This window comes from Pipistrellus hanaki (assembly GCF_964339955.1).
Source record: "Pipistrellus hanaki genome assembly, chromosome: X".
In the NCBI taxonomy this organism is placed as follows: domain Eukaryota; kingdom Metazoa; phylum Chordata; class Mammalia; order Chiroptera; family Vespertilionidae; genus Pipistrellus; species Pipistrellus hanaki.
This window is the reverse complement of record NC_140524.1, coordinates 4,791,671-4,808,506: the sequence shown is the minus strand read 5'-3', so window position 1 is coordinate 4,808,506 and position 16,836 is coordinate 4,791,671. Positions and strand designations below refer to the sequence as shown.

Below are 16,836 nucleotides of genomic sequence, written 5' to 3'. Positions count from 1 at the left end.
CCTGTTTCCCCATCTGAAACCGGAAATGACAACTCTCGCCTGCTGTGAGGACTGAGTTAATACGTGTAAAATGTTCTGGAAAACACAGCCACTTGGTGCTGGCAATTGTGTGTGGTGTGCAGATGGTGCTTCGATAGCTCTTAAGAGTAGCACCTGGCACAGGCTGGCACTCAGCGAGCACCTGGGCAGCACCCACCACACACCTGGCATTCAATAAGCACAGAAGCACAGGTGGGTGGTGAGCACGTGAACAAAAAACCCAACCCCACAGTGCCGAGGGACACACAGGCACTTTATATGTACACAGCGCGAAGTACAGGGTCTCAATAAGAAAATACACTCTGTGCTGAGGTGTGCCACCACCCCCCTTCCGTACACCCCAGAGGAACGACACAGGAGAGGGAACCACCATAAATACAGGAGCGACGGGAAGGCTAATGCTCTAAGGGGCAAGCACAGGCAGGGACACACTGCCGGGAGGACACACAACCTCTTCCCCCCCGGAAAGAGCGATACGGCGGCACGAGAGAACAGTAGCCACACTAAGCTTGCGATGCCTGCACGGGGCACCTACACGGTGAGGAGGACAGGAGCGGAGGGGGAAGGAAGAGAGCAGAGAGAGCTTCCTTTCCTGCCGTAGGCCGAGGTGGTTCAGTTTATATCCATGGACTCAGGAAGGGGGTCACAGGCAGGTGCTGGCGGGTCAGATTGGCCAGGCTGGGGCTTGGTTCGCAGACGACGGGCCACGTCCTGGCGTTGATAGAAGAGGACGTAGGCTGCCTTGGACTGCAGGGAGAGCACGGCGTCAGTGTGGGTCAAGGTGGAGAGAGGGGCGGGAGGAGGGGAGAAGGAAGGACAGAAGTCCCACCTCAATCTGATTCTCCGTCACAGGCGAGACGCTGTTGTCATCAAAGTAGTGCCACTGCCCGCTGTCCTTGTTGCAGGCGAATGTTGTGTCTGGAAGAGAGGGAGGACTGTCCTCACCACCCCTGGCCCAAGAGGTGTCCGCGTTCGCTCCATTCTCCTCCCACCCTGACGACCCCACCATTGGCTCACACATCTAGTCACCCCGCGGGGACATCACAAGCCACCTCCCACCCAGGGCACGCCCCTGCCACCTACAGTGTCCATCACGCAGGCCGCCGTAATGGTTGGACACGGCAATAAGATCATATTTGTACAGCTCTGGGGCCGACTCGTCCTGCGGCTTGATGACAAACTCGGAGAAGTCCAGGTCCCTGTGGGTGAGGGGAAGGTTAATACTAGCCTGCCCTGTCCCCACACCCCAAGCGCTGTCCCCCCAGCCAGCCTCCCTGGGCTCCGAACCGAATAGGGAACTCCACAAGTGTGTCCAGCTTCTCTCGGGAGAACTTGGTGTAGGAGAAGCGCTTCAGGTGTATGATGAGAGTCTCAGGCAGTGTCCACAGGTCCAGCTTCTTGGTGGCCAGCTGGTGTTGCTTGCAGTTGGGGCAGTACCTGCAGACAGAGTCCGAGTCAGCACCGACACCTTTTGCGCGAGCTCTGTAGTAGCTGGCCCTCATGGGCCCTGTCCAGGCCAGAGGTGCTGATCTTATTTCTAGCCTGCTGGTTAGTCTAGTGTGCTCTTCACGTGTCATTCAGGGCTCACCAATTACCTGCCCTATATATGCTTCCTTATTGGTGTGTATCTGTGTTTGGGCTCTGGCCCCTGGCTTTCTCTCTATTTCACTCGCTCACGAGGCATTCCCTGACTGTACTGCCCAATCCTTTGGCACCACTTTGTATTTCTGTCCCCTTGCTGCTCCATGGAGATGCTCTCCTTTGTGAGACCAGCTTGATCTTTTGGGGCTTCTCTTCATGTTTTCTTTATTCTGCAAGGATCTACTGAGCACCCACTGCATACCCCACACTATTATAACCACTGTCTTAGCCTTAGGGGGGGTTACTCTAACAGATAAGACAAATAATGATGCCAAAGGGGGTCTAGGATGAGACCTCAAGTGCTGTTACTGAGCCAGAGAGAGTAACGCCCAGCCAGGAATAAAGAGCATTGTGAGGTCATAGACGGAGTGACGGGGTAGTAGAGAACACCTGAGAAGCTGACACTGGATAGGAAACCTGGATAAAATGAAGGAGTCCTGGCCAGAACCGGAAGAAGGGCGTTCTTGGGAGAAAGAACAGCCCTGGCAAAGGCTCCAAGGCGGGACTACAGTTGGGGTGTTGGTGGCCAGAGTGGCATGAGGGTTTGAGTGAGGGGGAGCCCTCGAGGTCCCGGTCCCTCACCAGGGGTTCTCCTTCTCCAGGGTCTCCATGGTGGTGAAGAGCTCAATGCACTCCTGGAGCCGCACAGGAGCCTTCTTCAGCACGTACCCCACGCAGTCGTGCTTGACGTAGCCCTACAGTGGGGAGCGGCCCGTGGGAGTGGGCAGATAAAAGAGCGGTTCAGAGCATGGCCTTGGAAGACAGGAATGGAGGCCCTGAACAGGACCGCTGTGGTCACAGCTTGAGGGCCTTGGGGGGATGTGTGAGGAGTTGAGGGACAAAGGGACAAAGCTTCAAGTGCCTCCCGCGCCCTTCCTCGGACCTCGTTACCTCAGCTTCCACCTCGTCGTAGTAACGCTTCTTCATCTCTGGGTCCCAGTCGATGGCGATATAGGGCTGGGCTGGGGGCGAGGGAGGGGATTGTGGGCCCTGCTGCCAAGGAAACCCCCTCCTGCCGGCCCCCCCCCCCACCCCAGATGGCAGCTGAAGGACAAACCTTGAGTGTCCTCGTTGAAGTTGGAGCGGTCGCTGGTCCCATTGGAGTTCACCGTTTGCAGGGTGAACAGGTGCTTGCGCCGCGCTCTCTGGGGCCAGTTAGATGGTCCAGGGGAGCTGGCCGCAGGGACCCGGCTCCCACTGGCGACTCCAGAGCTGGGCCCAGCCTGATCCGGCCCAGGGTCTTGGGAGCTGCCGCCAGCCATGTTTCCGGACTTGGGGATGTTCTTACCACCCTCCATATCTGCTAGGACAGGGGAGGGTGTCAGACAGCGGTGTGCAGCGAGTGGGCGAGCGACTCTCCGGGTGGACTCTACGGGAGTCAGGCTTACCCTGACCCCTCCTAGCCCTCCTCTGGCTACGGAACCGCTTATACAAACCCTCGTCCTTGTCTAGCCTCTCGCCTCCTTCCTCACCTTTGTCTTCGCCATCATCCTCATCGTCAGAGCTGGGTCTGGTCACATAGCGGCTAGGGAAAAAGCAGGAGACTCTCAGGAGGAGCGCAGGGCAGAGCCCGGGATCCCGCTCTGCCTGCGCTGGGCAGCCCCAATGGGCACCCACACAAACAGCGTCAACGAGGAGCCCAGAGGCCTCAGGTGACACAGAAGCACATGTGGACGGGACCGGATGACAGAGGGCCTGGTGTGCTGAGAGCTTCGGGCAGGGCAGGCCTGAGGAGTGGCTGTGTATGTGTAATATGAGGGAGGGTAAGCCAGCCGCCAGGCGCAGTGCTCTGCTACTCAGTAAGCACTCAGGATTGTAGACCCAGTACAAACCACCAGTGAAAACACAAGCGAGTGAGCCTGGACGAGGAGAAGACAGTGAACACAAGATGGAGTGCTCTGTGTCCTGTCCATCTTCCTCACCTCTGCATCCCTAGCTCCTAGGAGAGGCGGTGGCCAAGCCAGAGGTTTAGACAAAGCGAAAGCCTACATGCTCCTCCAGCTGTATGAAGTGCGAGCTGGCTTGTCGCCGCGGGTGGCAGATGGTGGCCAAGCAGCTGGACACCGGGTTTCAATGGAGACCCCAGCCCCGGGCCCTGAGGGCAAACTCACGAGAGGCGGTACAGCAGGATGTGGTACAGGGCGTCCCAGGACAGGCGGTCCCGGGGCACGGACACCAGGAGCGGGTGTCCGAAGAGCATGAGGCCATAGTAAGAGTTGTTGTAGTCACGGGCAGGGGTCCTTTCTCGCAGGTAGACGGGGATCACGACGTCTTCCCTGGTGTGCTCCGTGATAGAAGACCTGCCTGACACCTCGTAGCTGCGGGGCAGGCATCGGGGCAGGCCTGATCAGGACACCCGCGAGGGACGCTCGGCCTCGGACCCAGGTGCTCCACTCACTCACTCACTCACCCCTCACAGTCTGAAAATAGCTTTATTTTTTTAACCCTCACCTGCTGAGGATCAAGTCCTCACCTGCTTTTCCCCCCACTGATTTTGTGTCCCAGTGTTGTGCGCTTTGCAAACGGTTCGGTGATTGGAATGGTACATTGTGGGATGTTTCCAAAGTACTTTGGTGCTACCAAAGCACTGAGGGAGTGAACAAAAACTTTTATTGTGAAGGAATTTAAAACCATTTTCTTGCCCTGGCTGGTTTGGCTCAGTGGATAGAGCGTCAGCCTGCAGACTGAAGGGTCCCAGGTTCGATTCCGGCCAAGGGCACATGCCTGGGTTGTGGGCTCAATCCCCAGTATGGGGTGTGCAGGAGGCAGCTGATCCATGATTCTCATCATGGATGTTCCGATCTCTCTCTCCCTTCCTCTCTGAAATCAATAAAATGTATATAAAACCATTTTCTTTTTGGAAAACACTGCTTGGTACTCATGAACCACTTTCTATTTTAGCTACCCGAGGGTTTCAACGTTTGGCATGTTCTCAGGTTCAGAAAGCATCTAGTGTGTTTGAGGTCAGTGGTACACAGGAGGTGCTCAATGAGTGCTAATAAAATGAAGAAGAACCAGGAACCCCCTCACATAGCAAGGAAGAAGATGCACTGTATTAGGATCTGTCCCCCATCCCACTGCTGGCCCCAAGCCCCTACCCCACTGAGGCACGTGGCCAAAGCCTGGTGCAGGGCAGCTGCCTGTCAAATAGACGAGGAGGGGAGAGGGAAGGTGACTAAGCAAAAGGTATCCCTGAGGAGGCCCAGTCTCCCCGGGCCCCTCACTCACATGAAAATATCGTCCCGGTCCAAGATGGTGCTCAAAGACTCGTCTAGTTGGAAAATCTTGTAGAAGCGGTGGCTGAACACGTCAGCTACCATCATCTGCGAACGGCAGGCCGAGAGGGGCTGGTCAGTCTGTGAGGCCTTCCTGCACAGGCCCTCCGACCTCCCTGTCCCCGAGTCCCACCCGCCCTCCCCCCACCCAGAGCCTCACTCACCCTTTCTGGCGAGACCCCAGTGTGCTTGGCCAGGGCCATGCACAGATCAGAGATCTTGCCTTTCTTGGGGACCACGAGGCGGTGCTGTGGGAGAAAGTGACCACAGGGGCAGGGAGCACCCAGGGGGGGGGGGTGTTAGTGCAGGAGCCTGAGGCAGGGTGGGGTCACCAGACCAGCTGAGCACACGCCCCTCATTATGTGCTCATGTCCCCATACCTGTTCTGGCTTGCGGCGGGGGTCCATAGAGACAAAGAAGACCTCCATGACCCGCTTGTGGCTGACAGGCAGTGGGACACTGAGGTAGCAGAAGGGGTCAAAGGTCACGGACACGTTGCCACAATCGGGGCACACCAGCGTGGACTTGAAGAGTCCGTGGAAAGTGTCCACAATCACAGAATCGTTCCGCCGCTTGTGGTTCTGCCAGGCCTCCACGGCCACTTCCTGTTGACGGCACCATGGGGGGTGGCGGAGTCACTCAGGGTAGGGGAGCCATGGCTTGGGGTGGACATGCATGGGGTTCAAACTAAGGTTAGGGCCCCAGGTAAAGTTCAGGTAGGTGTACGCCAGGGGCCAGGCTTCCTGGAGCCGTTGCTGTCAGGGCTGGGATCTGTTTTGTACAGCGGATTGGTGAGGGTTAACTTTGAGTGGGGTACAAGGGCAGATATGGTGTTGCAACCAAGGGTGGGACTGAGGTCTGAGTTGGGGCTGGGATGTAGGACATCCTATGGGAAGCCAGGGAAGCCCCGAGGGAGAGGCCCTAGTGGCTTTAATGGGGCTCTCAGGACGGGGGGCCCTCAGCCTTGTGGGGGGGGGGTGCCTCAGGAGCACCTACTTGGTCAGGCCGTCCAGCAGCATCACACTGCTCCACGTATTCTTTTTTCTTCACGCGATTGAGGTCCTCATGCAGCCCGTCAAGCAGGAATGACAGCAGCTCCTGGGAGTCGTGTTGTTGGTAGCCAAGAAACTGGGAGGCGAAGTGACCCACCTTGGTCTGAGAAGATGGACAGGCCAGCAGTGCAAGATGTTAGTTAGGAGCCAAGGGAAGTGTGTATATGTGTGTGTGTGTGTGTGTGTGTGTGTGTCTACTGAGTGGCCAATTATCATCTCTGAACGCATACTAATCGGGCCACTCCGTGTCTGTCCTATAGCATAAAAGGCTAATATGCAAATTGTCCCCTTGACCAGGAGTTCGACCAGCAGGCATGCCAGCCAACCGCCCATGTCCCCTCCCGCTGGCCAGGCTGGCCGGACCCCACCCATTCATGAATTTGTGCATCAGGCCTCTAATACACAGACACACACACACACACAGACACACACAGAATGGCCAGATTATTACGCATTCAGAGATCATAATAATCTGGCCACTCAGTGTATATGTGTGTGTGTGTGTGTGTGTGTGTACACGTGTGTATGTGTGGAGGGGGGAGGGTAGCCCAGGGTTGAGGCGCACCTTGAATACATTGGGCACGATGTTGCGGTGGTGGCCGGACCAAGCCTGCTTCACCAGGTCCGCGTAGGCCTCGGCAATCTCACCCTTCATGCCCAGCGGGTTGCAGAAGTTGAGCTCCTCCAGGTACCGGTTCTTGAGGAAGTACTCGGTGAGCTGGGGCACATTGCTGAGGCACTGCAGGGGCAGGGCCAGGGGGATGAGGTGGAAAAGAGGAGAGAGAGGTGACCCAGGTAGGAACCGAGCAAAGGAAGTGAGAAGGAAGGGGAGGAGAGAGAGGGGGCAGGGGGATGGATGGGAGAAGGAAAGGTTCAGGAGTAGGGGAGAGAAGACGACAGTGCTTCAGGAGAAGGGAGAACGCAGTGACAAGAGGGAGGAGGAGGAAAGCAGGAAGCGAGTGCAAGAGAAGCTATTGATGTTTCAGGAAGGAACGTGAACATGTGAGGTCAGACTTGTGTCCCCTTGCCCCGAAGACCCTGTCCTCAGTCCGCACTGCTGAAGCCCAGCCCTGCGGCTGTGCCTGTCACAGCCCTGACGGCCCACCTGCAGCGCCGAGTTCATGAAGCATGTGTTGCCCAGGTTGGTGAGACCGCAGATGCCCGGCTGGCCCTGGAGCTCCTCCTCCTCCTTCGGCCCGTTGCTCCTGTGGTGGGGGAGAAACTGTCAGCTGAGGGCCTGCTACGTGCAGGCGAATGTGCTCGGGGGCTCCATGGTTCTGCCCACTGCGGGACCCGCGCTGGACCAGATACCCCAAGGGCTTACGCGATGCGTGTCTGTTGGCTGGGCCACGTGCCATCCTTGCTTCGGGTCTCCATGACGACCACCTGGTTGGAGGAAGAGCGAGAGACGGGAAAGGCTGATGGGCACCTGGCCCTCGCCTCCCAGTCTGAGCCCTGCTGGGGAGCACCAGGCCCTCCCCACCCTTACCTGCCCAGACTCGACGTTAGTGTCGCGCAAGGTGACACGTGTGTTACACAGCCTCTCAAAGGAGCCCTCTGCGTTTTTGATCCAAAGCCGCGTCTCTTCTTGGGGGCTCACCACGAACTGGTCTTGAGCGGTTCGCAAAACTCGGTCTGTACAGAGAGAAGGGACACATTCGAGGTCACCCTGGGATCCTGAATAACCAACCCCTCTTGGCCCTAGCCCCCACCTCCTCCCCACAGACCCTGGCCATGACCTTGCTCCCAGTTAACCTCCAGCGGCTGACCCATACTCAGGACTTGCGACACACAGCAGATATCCTCACCACTTCCGCGTCACCGCCGAGAAGCAGCTGACAAACCTCGGGACCCCTCAAGGCTCCTGCCCCTCCTGCCCAGCAGTCCTGTGAGCTCTGCCCAGTGCCCTCTGTGCCTGCCACAGCAGAGCCTCATGCATTGTTAGGTCACTGGACTATGACCTACAGGGCTGGGAGGCCCTGCTCACTCATGGCCCTCAGACTCACCCAGGGAGTCTGTCTGGCTGAATTGAGCGCTGTGAGCTGTGTCCATATCACTGTGCTGGGCAAGCAGTAGTTCTACTGGGTACACTTCGACCTCACAGCTGCCACGGAAATCCACGACCTGGCAGGGAGGAAGAGCACACAGTGTACCCACACAGCACACACACAGACCTCTCCGGTCAGAGGCCCACAGGCCAACACACAGGGGACACACCAGATACCCGGATCACGGGAGGGAAGAGGAGTGTGGGCACAGGTGTATCTGTACGGTACATGTGGAGACACATGTACACACATGGATCTGGACCCATCTTGGGCCCATGAGGCCTTCCTTCTACCCCCTTCCTCCCTCCAGTCTCCCTCCCGGCGCCCTCTCTCACTGTACCTTGCGCTCAATGGGCGGCTGGCCACGCTCTAGGCCATACCAGCTGACCAGGTGGTTCCAGGCAGTGGTGGGAAGCAGCACATAGTCTTCGCCTTCCACCAGTCCCTTCTTGAGGTGCCAGTTTACAGTGTCTGTGGGGGGAGGGGGCAGGGGGAGGTGGCAGAGGAAGAATCGGGGGAGGAGAGTGGTGAGCCATCTGGCCATGTCGCCAGTAGCCTACCACGGAAGGGAAAAGAATCCAGGGTGAGGCTGAGGGGAGGCAGAGGCCGGTACCTTCGAAGAGCTGGTCATTGTTGATGCAGCCAGGGATGATGCTGGGGTCTTCCTCTTCCACCTGGACGTACACCTCCCACCGCTTGTACCAGCTCCGATCCACAAGGAACCTGGAGCAGAGAAGCAACAGGGTGTGACATGGCTGTCTGGGGGTCAAGTCTGACCACTTCCCAAGGTTACTGAACTAAAAGTGCCAACACATTCTAAACCAAGGCGACAAGTCTCATGTACCCCTGAAACGAACACAATGTACAGTGACTGAGTCTTGTATGTGCCCTGACCAGGGATAGAACTGGAAACCTTAGCCTTTTGGGAAGCTCTAACCCAGTGGTCGGCAAACTCTAGTCAACAGAGCCAAGTACCAACAGTACAAGGATTGAAATTTCTTTGGAGAGCCACATTTTTTAAACTTCAACTTCTTCTAACGCCACTTCTTCAACATAGACTCACCCAGGCTGTGGTGTTTTGTGGAAGAGCCACACTCAAGGGGCCAAAGAGCCGCCAGTTTGCCGACCACGGCTCTAACTAATGAACAACCCAGCCAGGGTGAGATTACCTAACTTCTTAGGGTACTAGAAGAAATTTGATTCATAAAAGATGTGCTCAAAAAAGGGGACAACCCCACACCCACATGAGATTTTATTATAGAATAATCAATAATGTGTTAGTCTGAGGTGTAACACAGTTAAGTTAGGCTCAAAAAAACAGTTAAATTATTTGCAGCTAATGTAATTAGGCTTTAGCCCTTCGTTAATTGGGCAGTGTTTGTAACAAGCCAAAAATGGGGGCAAAAATCTTCAGCCAATAAATGGATTAGTAAACTCGGAAAATCTGCTCAGAAACCGAAAAAAAAAATAAATTTAAATGATTAAAAGAACCATAAAGTTTTCTTCAGACCACATATCACCATTTCTCACCATTTTTGGATTTAGGGTTTCTTTTGGCTTTATAATACAGTTAAGCATACAGCTCCATTAGCTCTTTTACAGGAAGAACTTTTATAAGGACTGTCAGGTTAAACCAGAGGTCGGCAATCTGCGGCTCGAGAGCCACATGCAGCTCTCTGGCCCCTTGAGGGTGGCTCTTCCACAAAATACCATGGCCTGGGCGAGTCTATGTTGAAGAAGTGGCGTTAGCAGAAGTTGAAGTTTAAAAAATGTGGCTCCAAAGAAATTTCAATCGTTGTCCTGTTGATATTTGGCTCTGTGGACTGAGTTTGCCGACCCCTGCGCTAAACAGGGCTGGTGGCATCTGCCTTTGTAAAATGTCCTGAGAAATTTCCAGTCTGAAAAATAGCTGACATATAGTGAGTGTGAAATAAATGGTAACTGCTATTGTTCAGTCCCAGGCTTCAACATACAAGCTCATGTACACACACACACATCCCTGTCCCCCCAAACCTGCTCAGCGATGGTATTCCTGACAGCCTCACACACACACTTTTAAAGAAATGATAAAACTGATGAGAAAGATATACTACGTACTGGTTAGTTTTCCAGCAGTTTAACCCTCTAAAGGGGATTCTTTAAAATGGCCTCTTCCCTTTGTTTAGTTTATAAAAGGATTAGCGAGGTGGGGGATGGAGGAGGAGAAAAAATCCTGGGGTAGTCACAAGTGGCTGCCTGAATAGGCAGCCATTTCTGTGAGTCCCCTCCCCCCAAACCCCTCACTTAATTCCTCACCAAGACACACACACACCCTCCCCACCCGGGCCCTGCCACAAACCTCCCTCCCGTCACTGGCCCTACCTCCCTTCCCCTGTGGCTTTCATTGCCTCTATTGACAGTCTGCAGCTTCATTTATTCAGTGAAGTGAACTTATTGTTAATGGGACTTTCAATACAAAAGGAAGCATTATTCAACTTTTTTTTTTAAAAAGCAGATTTTTAAGGAAAATTAACATTGAAGCCACTCTTTATAGAGGTAAGCAAAACCACCAGACCTGGCTACACCCCGAATGTCTAAAGGCTTCAAAGAAGACTTAAGTTTTACACAGATGACTGCCATGTTTCTTTAATTCAAAGACACTTAAAAAGGACCCACATTGTTAGATCTACTTCTAGGTATTGGATTTTTATTTTTTTGGATGCTACTGTTAATGCCCTCCTTTAAAATTTAATTTTCTAATTTGTTCTGGCTAGTATATAGAGATACAACTGATCTTGCTGAAGTCACTTATGTTTACTTGTGCTTCTTCAAATCTGTTAAAATGCTATGAAATATGTGCTTAGGGAAATAGATTCTCTGTCTTCCAGTTTTCTCTTGTGTCTAGAAAAAATAAAATTGGTTATTTTGGTTAAGATAATAATCTATTTTAATTTGTTAATATGCTAGGTACAATAATCACGAGAAATAGAAATATGGGTATAAAGAGACACCATTAACTTGTTCAGATGGCAAATGTAATGTTACATTGTTCTGAATTGATTATTCACACGTTTGCACAAGCCTAAATACATATATAAAGACATACAAATAAATCTTTTCCTGTAAATTGTTACATGAATGTACCAAAGGAGGAAAATGAGAATTTAGGCGTTTTTCTGTAAAATGACATTCATTTATGCGCAGATTAGAAATCCTTTTTTTGTTACCAAATTATTAACTCTTGGTGTTTTCTGATATACCCCTCAGCTCACTAAAAAAATACCATCACTCATTTTTAAAATCGATTCCTTGCTTGAAAAATAAGTTAAGCTCTTAATGATCTTTGCTGTTTATCACTGTTTTTACAAAGTTTACTATATATATTTTGTCTTTACTTCAACTTATAGCTTGTCTTTTCTAACAACTATTCTTGTTCTCAAATTTAGGCTCCAAATGGAGAATAAAGACACTGCTAAATGGCCTTTTTTGCCTCAAGATCTCTGAGAGATAACAAAGATTTGCTCCTTTCACTCTGTAAAAGGAATGACAATAGGCGGAATTAGGTTTATCTAAAATTCTCCAAAATTTTGATTAATTTATATTTTTTAGAAAAGCTCTTTCATTTTTCAAACTTAATATTTTAAAAAAGGACAAAACAAAAAGTTTATCTCCCTAGGTTCATGACGCTTAGATATAATTAGATATGCTAACATAAATCTTTTCCAACAACTGCGTACTTTGACGCTATAAAGCATATTCATGCTCAAGCGACAAAGGCTGGTAGAGTGAATGACTGTCCAGCAAGATTCCCCCCCTTCCAGGATTCTAGATCCACAAATCCCCTTTCCCTTTTGGTTCAGGAAAAGTCTGACCAAGCACTTAATTACCGAAGGATCAGATCCAGCCGCCAAGGCAAACCAAACCTGGGAAATCTGCAGTAGCTCTTTGGGGTCTTCATCAAATGCATGATTCCCCTCAGCTGTGCGGCTTTCGCCATGGACAGAATAACCAGCAGTTTTAGCTGGTCCTTAGCTGCTGTGTCTTCACACATCACTCTCTCTGCTGGACCACAGAGTCCAGCACCCTCCCTCCTTTACCTGAACAAAGAGCCCCGCTTGCTTACCTGCTAGGAAAGGAGCCGCACTCTGCACAGACCCCCTCCCCGGCCCCGATTTCATTAGGCTCGTAGGTGGCTCATCCTCTCTCATGAAGAGGATGAGCCAGAGAAACTGCATTTGCCCAGGAGGCTGTGTGCGCCAGAGCTTTGAATGTACTCTGGAACGTAAGTGTCTCTTAGAAAGGCAGTCCGCGCAGACGGCCAAATTAATTGCTCTTGCTCACATCCGCCAGCTGGCAGAAGCCCAGAAAGTACGGATATTAGTAGTGACGTGAGGTGTATGATGCGGGGGTTAGTCCGCGCGTTCGAATTGCTTTCTAAACAGCAATTTCCCGACCACTGCAGCAAACCTCTAGAAAAAGAACTGAGCTGCTTTGCTCTTACCTAAGGAGGTAAAGCATTAAAAAAACGCAGTTAAGAAAAAACAAAACAAAACAAAAAAACCCCGCTTCATAGTATCCCCAACAGCAGAGATAAATTGGCTTTAATACTGAACCAACATCGGTGGGGTAATTCTTTAAAATTTCTTTACTGATTAAGGTATTGCATGTGTCCTTATCTCCCCATTACCCCCCACCCTGGTGGGGTACATTTTTTTTTTTAACAGATCATTCATTTTTAAATTCACATAATTAACCATTTAAAAAACGGACAATACAGCAATTCATACAACCACAACCTCTATCTGGTTCCAATATATTTCCAGCACCCCCCCCAAAAAGCAACCCTCCCCGACACCCCCAAACGGCTACCCAAAAACGGTCCCGTTATTGCGGTTCATTCTCAGGTTTCTCCTGGCTGGAAAGCTGCAGCGTGATGGCTTTTAAAAAATGCTGTTCCCCATTCCCCATTTAGGGGATCTCGACTTCTGTCTCCGCAGTGAGAGGGATAGAGAGCCTTACCAGCGCCGTGATTCAAGATCCCGGGGAGACGAACCAAGCTCCCTGCAGAGGCCCTCGCAGGAGAGCCCGCTGGAACCTGAGCGCCCGCGCTGCGTTCCAGGAACAACAGCGAGTCCAATATGGCCGGGTGCAGAGGGGGAGTGGGAGGGAGAGGGGAGGGAAGGGGGTGGGTACCCGAGAGAGGGAGAAATCAGAGCACCCCGCAAGCCCCCGTGAGGATGTCAGCTCTCCATGCAGGAGGCGGGAGCTGTTGAGATGCTGAGTAACGGAGGGGCAGAGATGAGGCTTTTAAAAGAATTGCTGTGTATGGGAGGGGGCAAATGGTACCTTCGCGATGGAGAAAGCGGGCAGATAGCACCCTCCCCAAGTGATCAGGACGACGTCACCCATGACGTCATGTGCAGTCCATGTACCGCCCGGGACGAGGCACACAGAATGCATCCAATGTGATTTCACATGGAGCCGCCACAAAAGGAGAGCCTGGACCACAGACACTGTTTGTGGATGCATGTAGTGGTGGGGACACATGAGATGAAGGATTCAGAGTAACAGATCGTTTCCTGTGGCGCAGAGAGGGGGGTTTGCATCTGCGGGGTGCACAGGAGTCTTTCAAGCAAAAGTCTGATCTGAACCTGCGTGTTGCGTTACAAATGTCGTTTTATTGTTCACGGTTTTATTTTTTTTATTTTGAAATGCTCCGAAGAACTGCAGACACAATACAAAGACTTCCCATACGCCATTCATCTTGAGACCCCAAATTTCATCCCGAGACCCCAGATTTAAGTTTATTCATTTGCTCAATCACTGTTTCAGTGCATTTGAATATAACATATTTTTCAACTATTTGAGAGTAAGTTGCTTACAGGATGGGACCCCTAAATATTTCATACCCACATAATTATTTTAAATAACTATTGTGGATATGAAAGAGAATGCTAAAATGTTCTCTTACATATCCACATAATTATTGAAAGCAAAAAACTAACAGTACTAATATGTGATCTGCAGAACTACTCGAATTCCGCCGGTTTTCTCAAGAGCATCTTTTACAGTAAAAGAGAGAGGATTAATGTTATGAGGAAACAGCCTGATTTTTTTTTTTTCTGCTCCAGGATCCAACCCATGATCACACATTGCATCTGCCATTATGATCCGTTAAATACCCCCTGAATTCCCTCAATCTTGAATAGTTCTTCATCTTTTGTCTTGCACGACCTTGAGATGTTTGCATTGCACGGACCGTTAATTTTTATAGAATAAACGTTTCATGCAACCTGTTCAGGGCTGACGTGGCTCAGGATTTAAAAAATGAGATGCAACTCTGCGAGGAAAACAAAACAAAACACACCCACAAAACGAGCCCAGAAACAGTGCACTGCAAACACGGGTGATCAATGCAATGAAACAAGGCGCTGTATGGAGATGTTCATTGACATGTTTTACAAAATACCCTTTTTTCCCCGATGACACACACACAACAGTGCTGAAACCGAAAGCAGATGCAACATGGAAGGCCCCTCCCGCGCCAATCACCTGCACTTTCTCTGGTCCGTGTCTGGGCAGGCTTCCGCCGGAGGCAAGAACCTCACCGCGTCACAGCCCGCGCTCAGCCGCGGCCGCCATTTTCTGCCGCGGCCTTGCGCCGCCTCAGGCCCCGCCCCGCCTCAGGCCACGCCCCCCGCGTCACCAGCCTCGCTCCCCGCCCCCGCCCCTAGCCGAGGGGCTCGGCTTGCGCTCTTCCGACTGACGTCATCGCCTCGCCTCGCGGGGCCTTCGGGACCGCCCCTCCCCCAGGGCCACGTGACGTCACAAAGCCCGCCTCCCCAAGGAGACGCCCCCTTCCCAGGCTCCGGGCGCCATTGCGCAGGCCCGGGCCCTCCTCCGCGGCTGCGGCTTCTCAGGCCTTGCCCTCCGTCCCCGCGCAGCCAATCGCGCCCGGTTCTCAGGCGGGAGCTCCGCCGCGGGCCCCGCCCCTTTCCCAGACCAGTGGGTCCATTCACAAGCACTTCCCCGCCCGAGCGCACTCTCCGGCGCGCAGCTGTCCCCCGCCCCCGCGGCCGCTCCGGGGCCCTCCGCGCCGTCCCCCGCCGCAGCCAGCACTCCCCCGGTGCCCGCAGCCAGGCTGGCAGCTCAGCCTCACCAGCTCTCGCCGTCCCGCAGCGGACGCCCCCGCCCACTCTCGCAACTCTCGATCTGGCACCACTGCCTGGCCTGGCGCGGCATCCTTCTGCGCTGGGGCTGTCCGCCTTTAGCCCCGGGCGACCGGTTCCCTCCGACCGACGCCATCGCCTTTCGTCCTCTCCTCCGCCTCGGCATTGGGAGATTGGAAGCGGCCCCCCCAACTGCCACTTCCGGATTCTGATCCCGGAAACGGAAAGGGAGCCCCCCGTTCTGCGGAGGGTCTGACCCCGCGGAGTGGCGCGTGCAAGGGTTCGGCGGCGTTAGGCGGGGGCGGGGCTGTCTGCGGTGGCCAGTGAATGGGCAGGGTGAAACCTCCACATGGAGCTTTTGGAAAAAGACACAGGTGTTTGGTGGGTTCTAAGGCCATGAGTCCAGGCAAGCGGTCGTTTGGGAAGTGGAGGCTGGGGTCTCCCGGGTGGATGGGGGGGGGGTATACTGGGGAGTGCCCAAAGGCACACAGGTTGCAGGTCTTCCCTGGTCCGTGCTCTGCGGGGGTCCCTACCCTGGGAGCGATGTTTTGCTGAGCACGACCAAAGTGCCCTTCCTTCAGTGCACTGCTCTCTGGTCCCTCCAAACCCAACACAAAAGTCACCACCCCCAGAGCGCCACCGAGGCCTGCGAGCCACTTCCCCGCCGGAACTAGTCTCTAGAGTCTAGACAAATATGTGGAAGGCAGGTCAGCCCCAGGCCCTGTGTATCTGTAGTAGTTACAGCAATAACTGATAACGGTCTTGCTTTATTGCAGGTATTTAGGCAGCAGATAGCATCACCTGGCGGGGCAGGCCTGGGACCAGGAATGCCTCGCAAATTGGGCCTTCCAGGGTTCAGAAGACCCTCGGGGAGTTCACAGTCAAAACGGTTCCCTGTCATTCTCTCTTGCATGTGAGGCTACGTGACATAAGAACGAAAAGAAGCTTTCTGGCTGTTAGCTTTTTATAAAAGGATCCCAAGACCAAGTTTGACAGCCGCTGCAGTAGTCTAGGCCTTCTCAGCCTAGGCACTGGTGGCCTTTCTCCGTTGCGGAGAGCATTGCAGGATGTTTTCCTGCCTCCCTGGCCCCTAGCCGCTATAAATACCGGTCGCACTCCCCAGCTGGGACACCAAGTGTCTCCAGACCTTGCCAAACGTGCCCTGGGGGCAGGGCAGGCTTCTCTCCAGTTCAGAACCACTGCACTGGGCTGTGCCATCCCTTCCTCTGCCAGGACTCTTGGCCCTACGTGGTGGTGGTAACTCCCACCTTCCAATTACAGCTCACAGTATTTTGTTCGTTTCAGGTGTATGTGGGTCCCTCTGGCGCCCTGCATCTACCTTTCTATGGCTGTCCCCCAGTGATCAAACTCCCCCAATCAGGCTCGTGGTTCTGGGTCTGTCCCAGTGACTTCCTTCACTTCACCACCCATCCCCACAGGCAGTAACACAGCGTGCCTGTCCACAGCTCTACACTCATGCACACAGGTCCCTGGTGTGCCCAGAGTACCCTCTTCTCTGCACCCCCTCCCAAAGGCACAATCTCCTAAGTTTTTATGTCCCATTAACCTCTGATAACCTCAGGGGTTATCTTTATTACTGGGATTCTAGCCCTCCGCCCACACCTGGCACAAG

At 53.1% G+C, this 16,836-nt stretch overlaps 1 protein-coding gene across 4 annotated transcripts; it reads right to left on the bottom strand.

The window, feature by feature from the left end:
• Window positions 1–271: 271 nt before the first annotated feature.
• Window positions 272–15,409, bottom strand: USP11 (ubiquitin specific peptidase 11). 4 transcript variants are annotated; one of them, XM_084870574.1, is made up of 21 exons: window positions 15,194–15,409; window positions 8,669–8,778; window positions 8,396–8,526; window positions 8,014–8,131; window positions 7,497–7,642; window positions 7,332–7,393; window positions 7,113–7,212; window positions 6,573–6,746; window positions 5,952–6,110; window positions 5,336–5,560; window positions 5,120–5,203; window positions 4,909–5,003; window positions 3,792–3,998; window positions 3,153–3,205; window positions 2,738–2,983; window positions 2,572–2,642; window positions 2,263–2,375; window positions 1,327–1,476; window positions 1,123–1,238; window positions 869–957; window positions 272–786 (listed from the first exon to the last, which is right to left on the bottom strand). In XM_084870574.1, exons 1-21 carry the CDS (start codon window positions 15,367–15,369, stop codon window positions 652–654), a joined length of 2,760 nt encoding a protein of 919 aa, XP_084726700.1. In that variant the 5' UTR covers window positions 15,370–15,409; the 3' UTR covers window positions 272–651. The 4 variants fall into 4 exon arrangements, with proteins under 4 accessions (XP_084726700.1, XP_084726701.1, XP_084726702.1 ...); XM_084870575.1 differs by having other exon boundaries at window positions 2,738–2,980; window positions 15,194–15,376; XM_084870576.1 differs by lacking the exon at window positions 15,194–15,409 and adding an exon at window positions 14,587–14,738 and having other exon boundaries at window positions 2,738–2,980.
• Window positions 15,410–16,836: the final 1,427 nt, after the last annotated feature.

What these genes read in the sequence shown, in the direction of transcription:
- USP11 (XM_084870574.1), bottom strand. Translation starts at nt 15,369, where the DNA reads ATGCCGAGGCGGAGGAGAGGACGAAAGGCGATGGCGTCGGTCGGAGGG. An exon ending in AGCCAACAGACACGCATCGC is followed by an intron (nt 7,213 to 7,331) that starts GTAAGCCCTTGG and finishes CCCCCACCACAG; the next exon opens with GAGCAACGGGCCGAAGGAGG. An exon ending in CCCGCCGCAAGCCAGAACAG is followed by an intron (nt 5,204 to 5,335) that starts GTATGGGGACAT and finishes TTTCTCCCACAG; the next exon opens with CACCGCCTCGTGGTCCCCAA.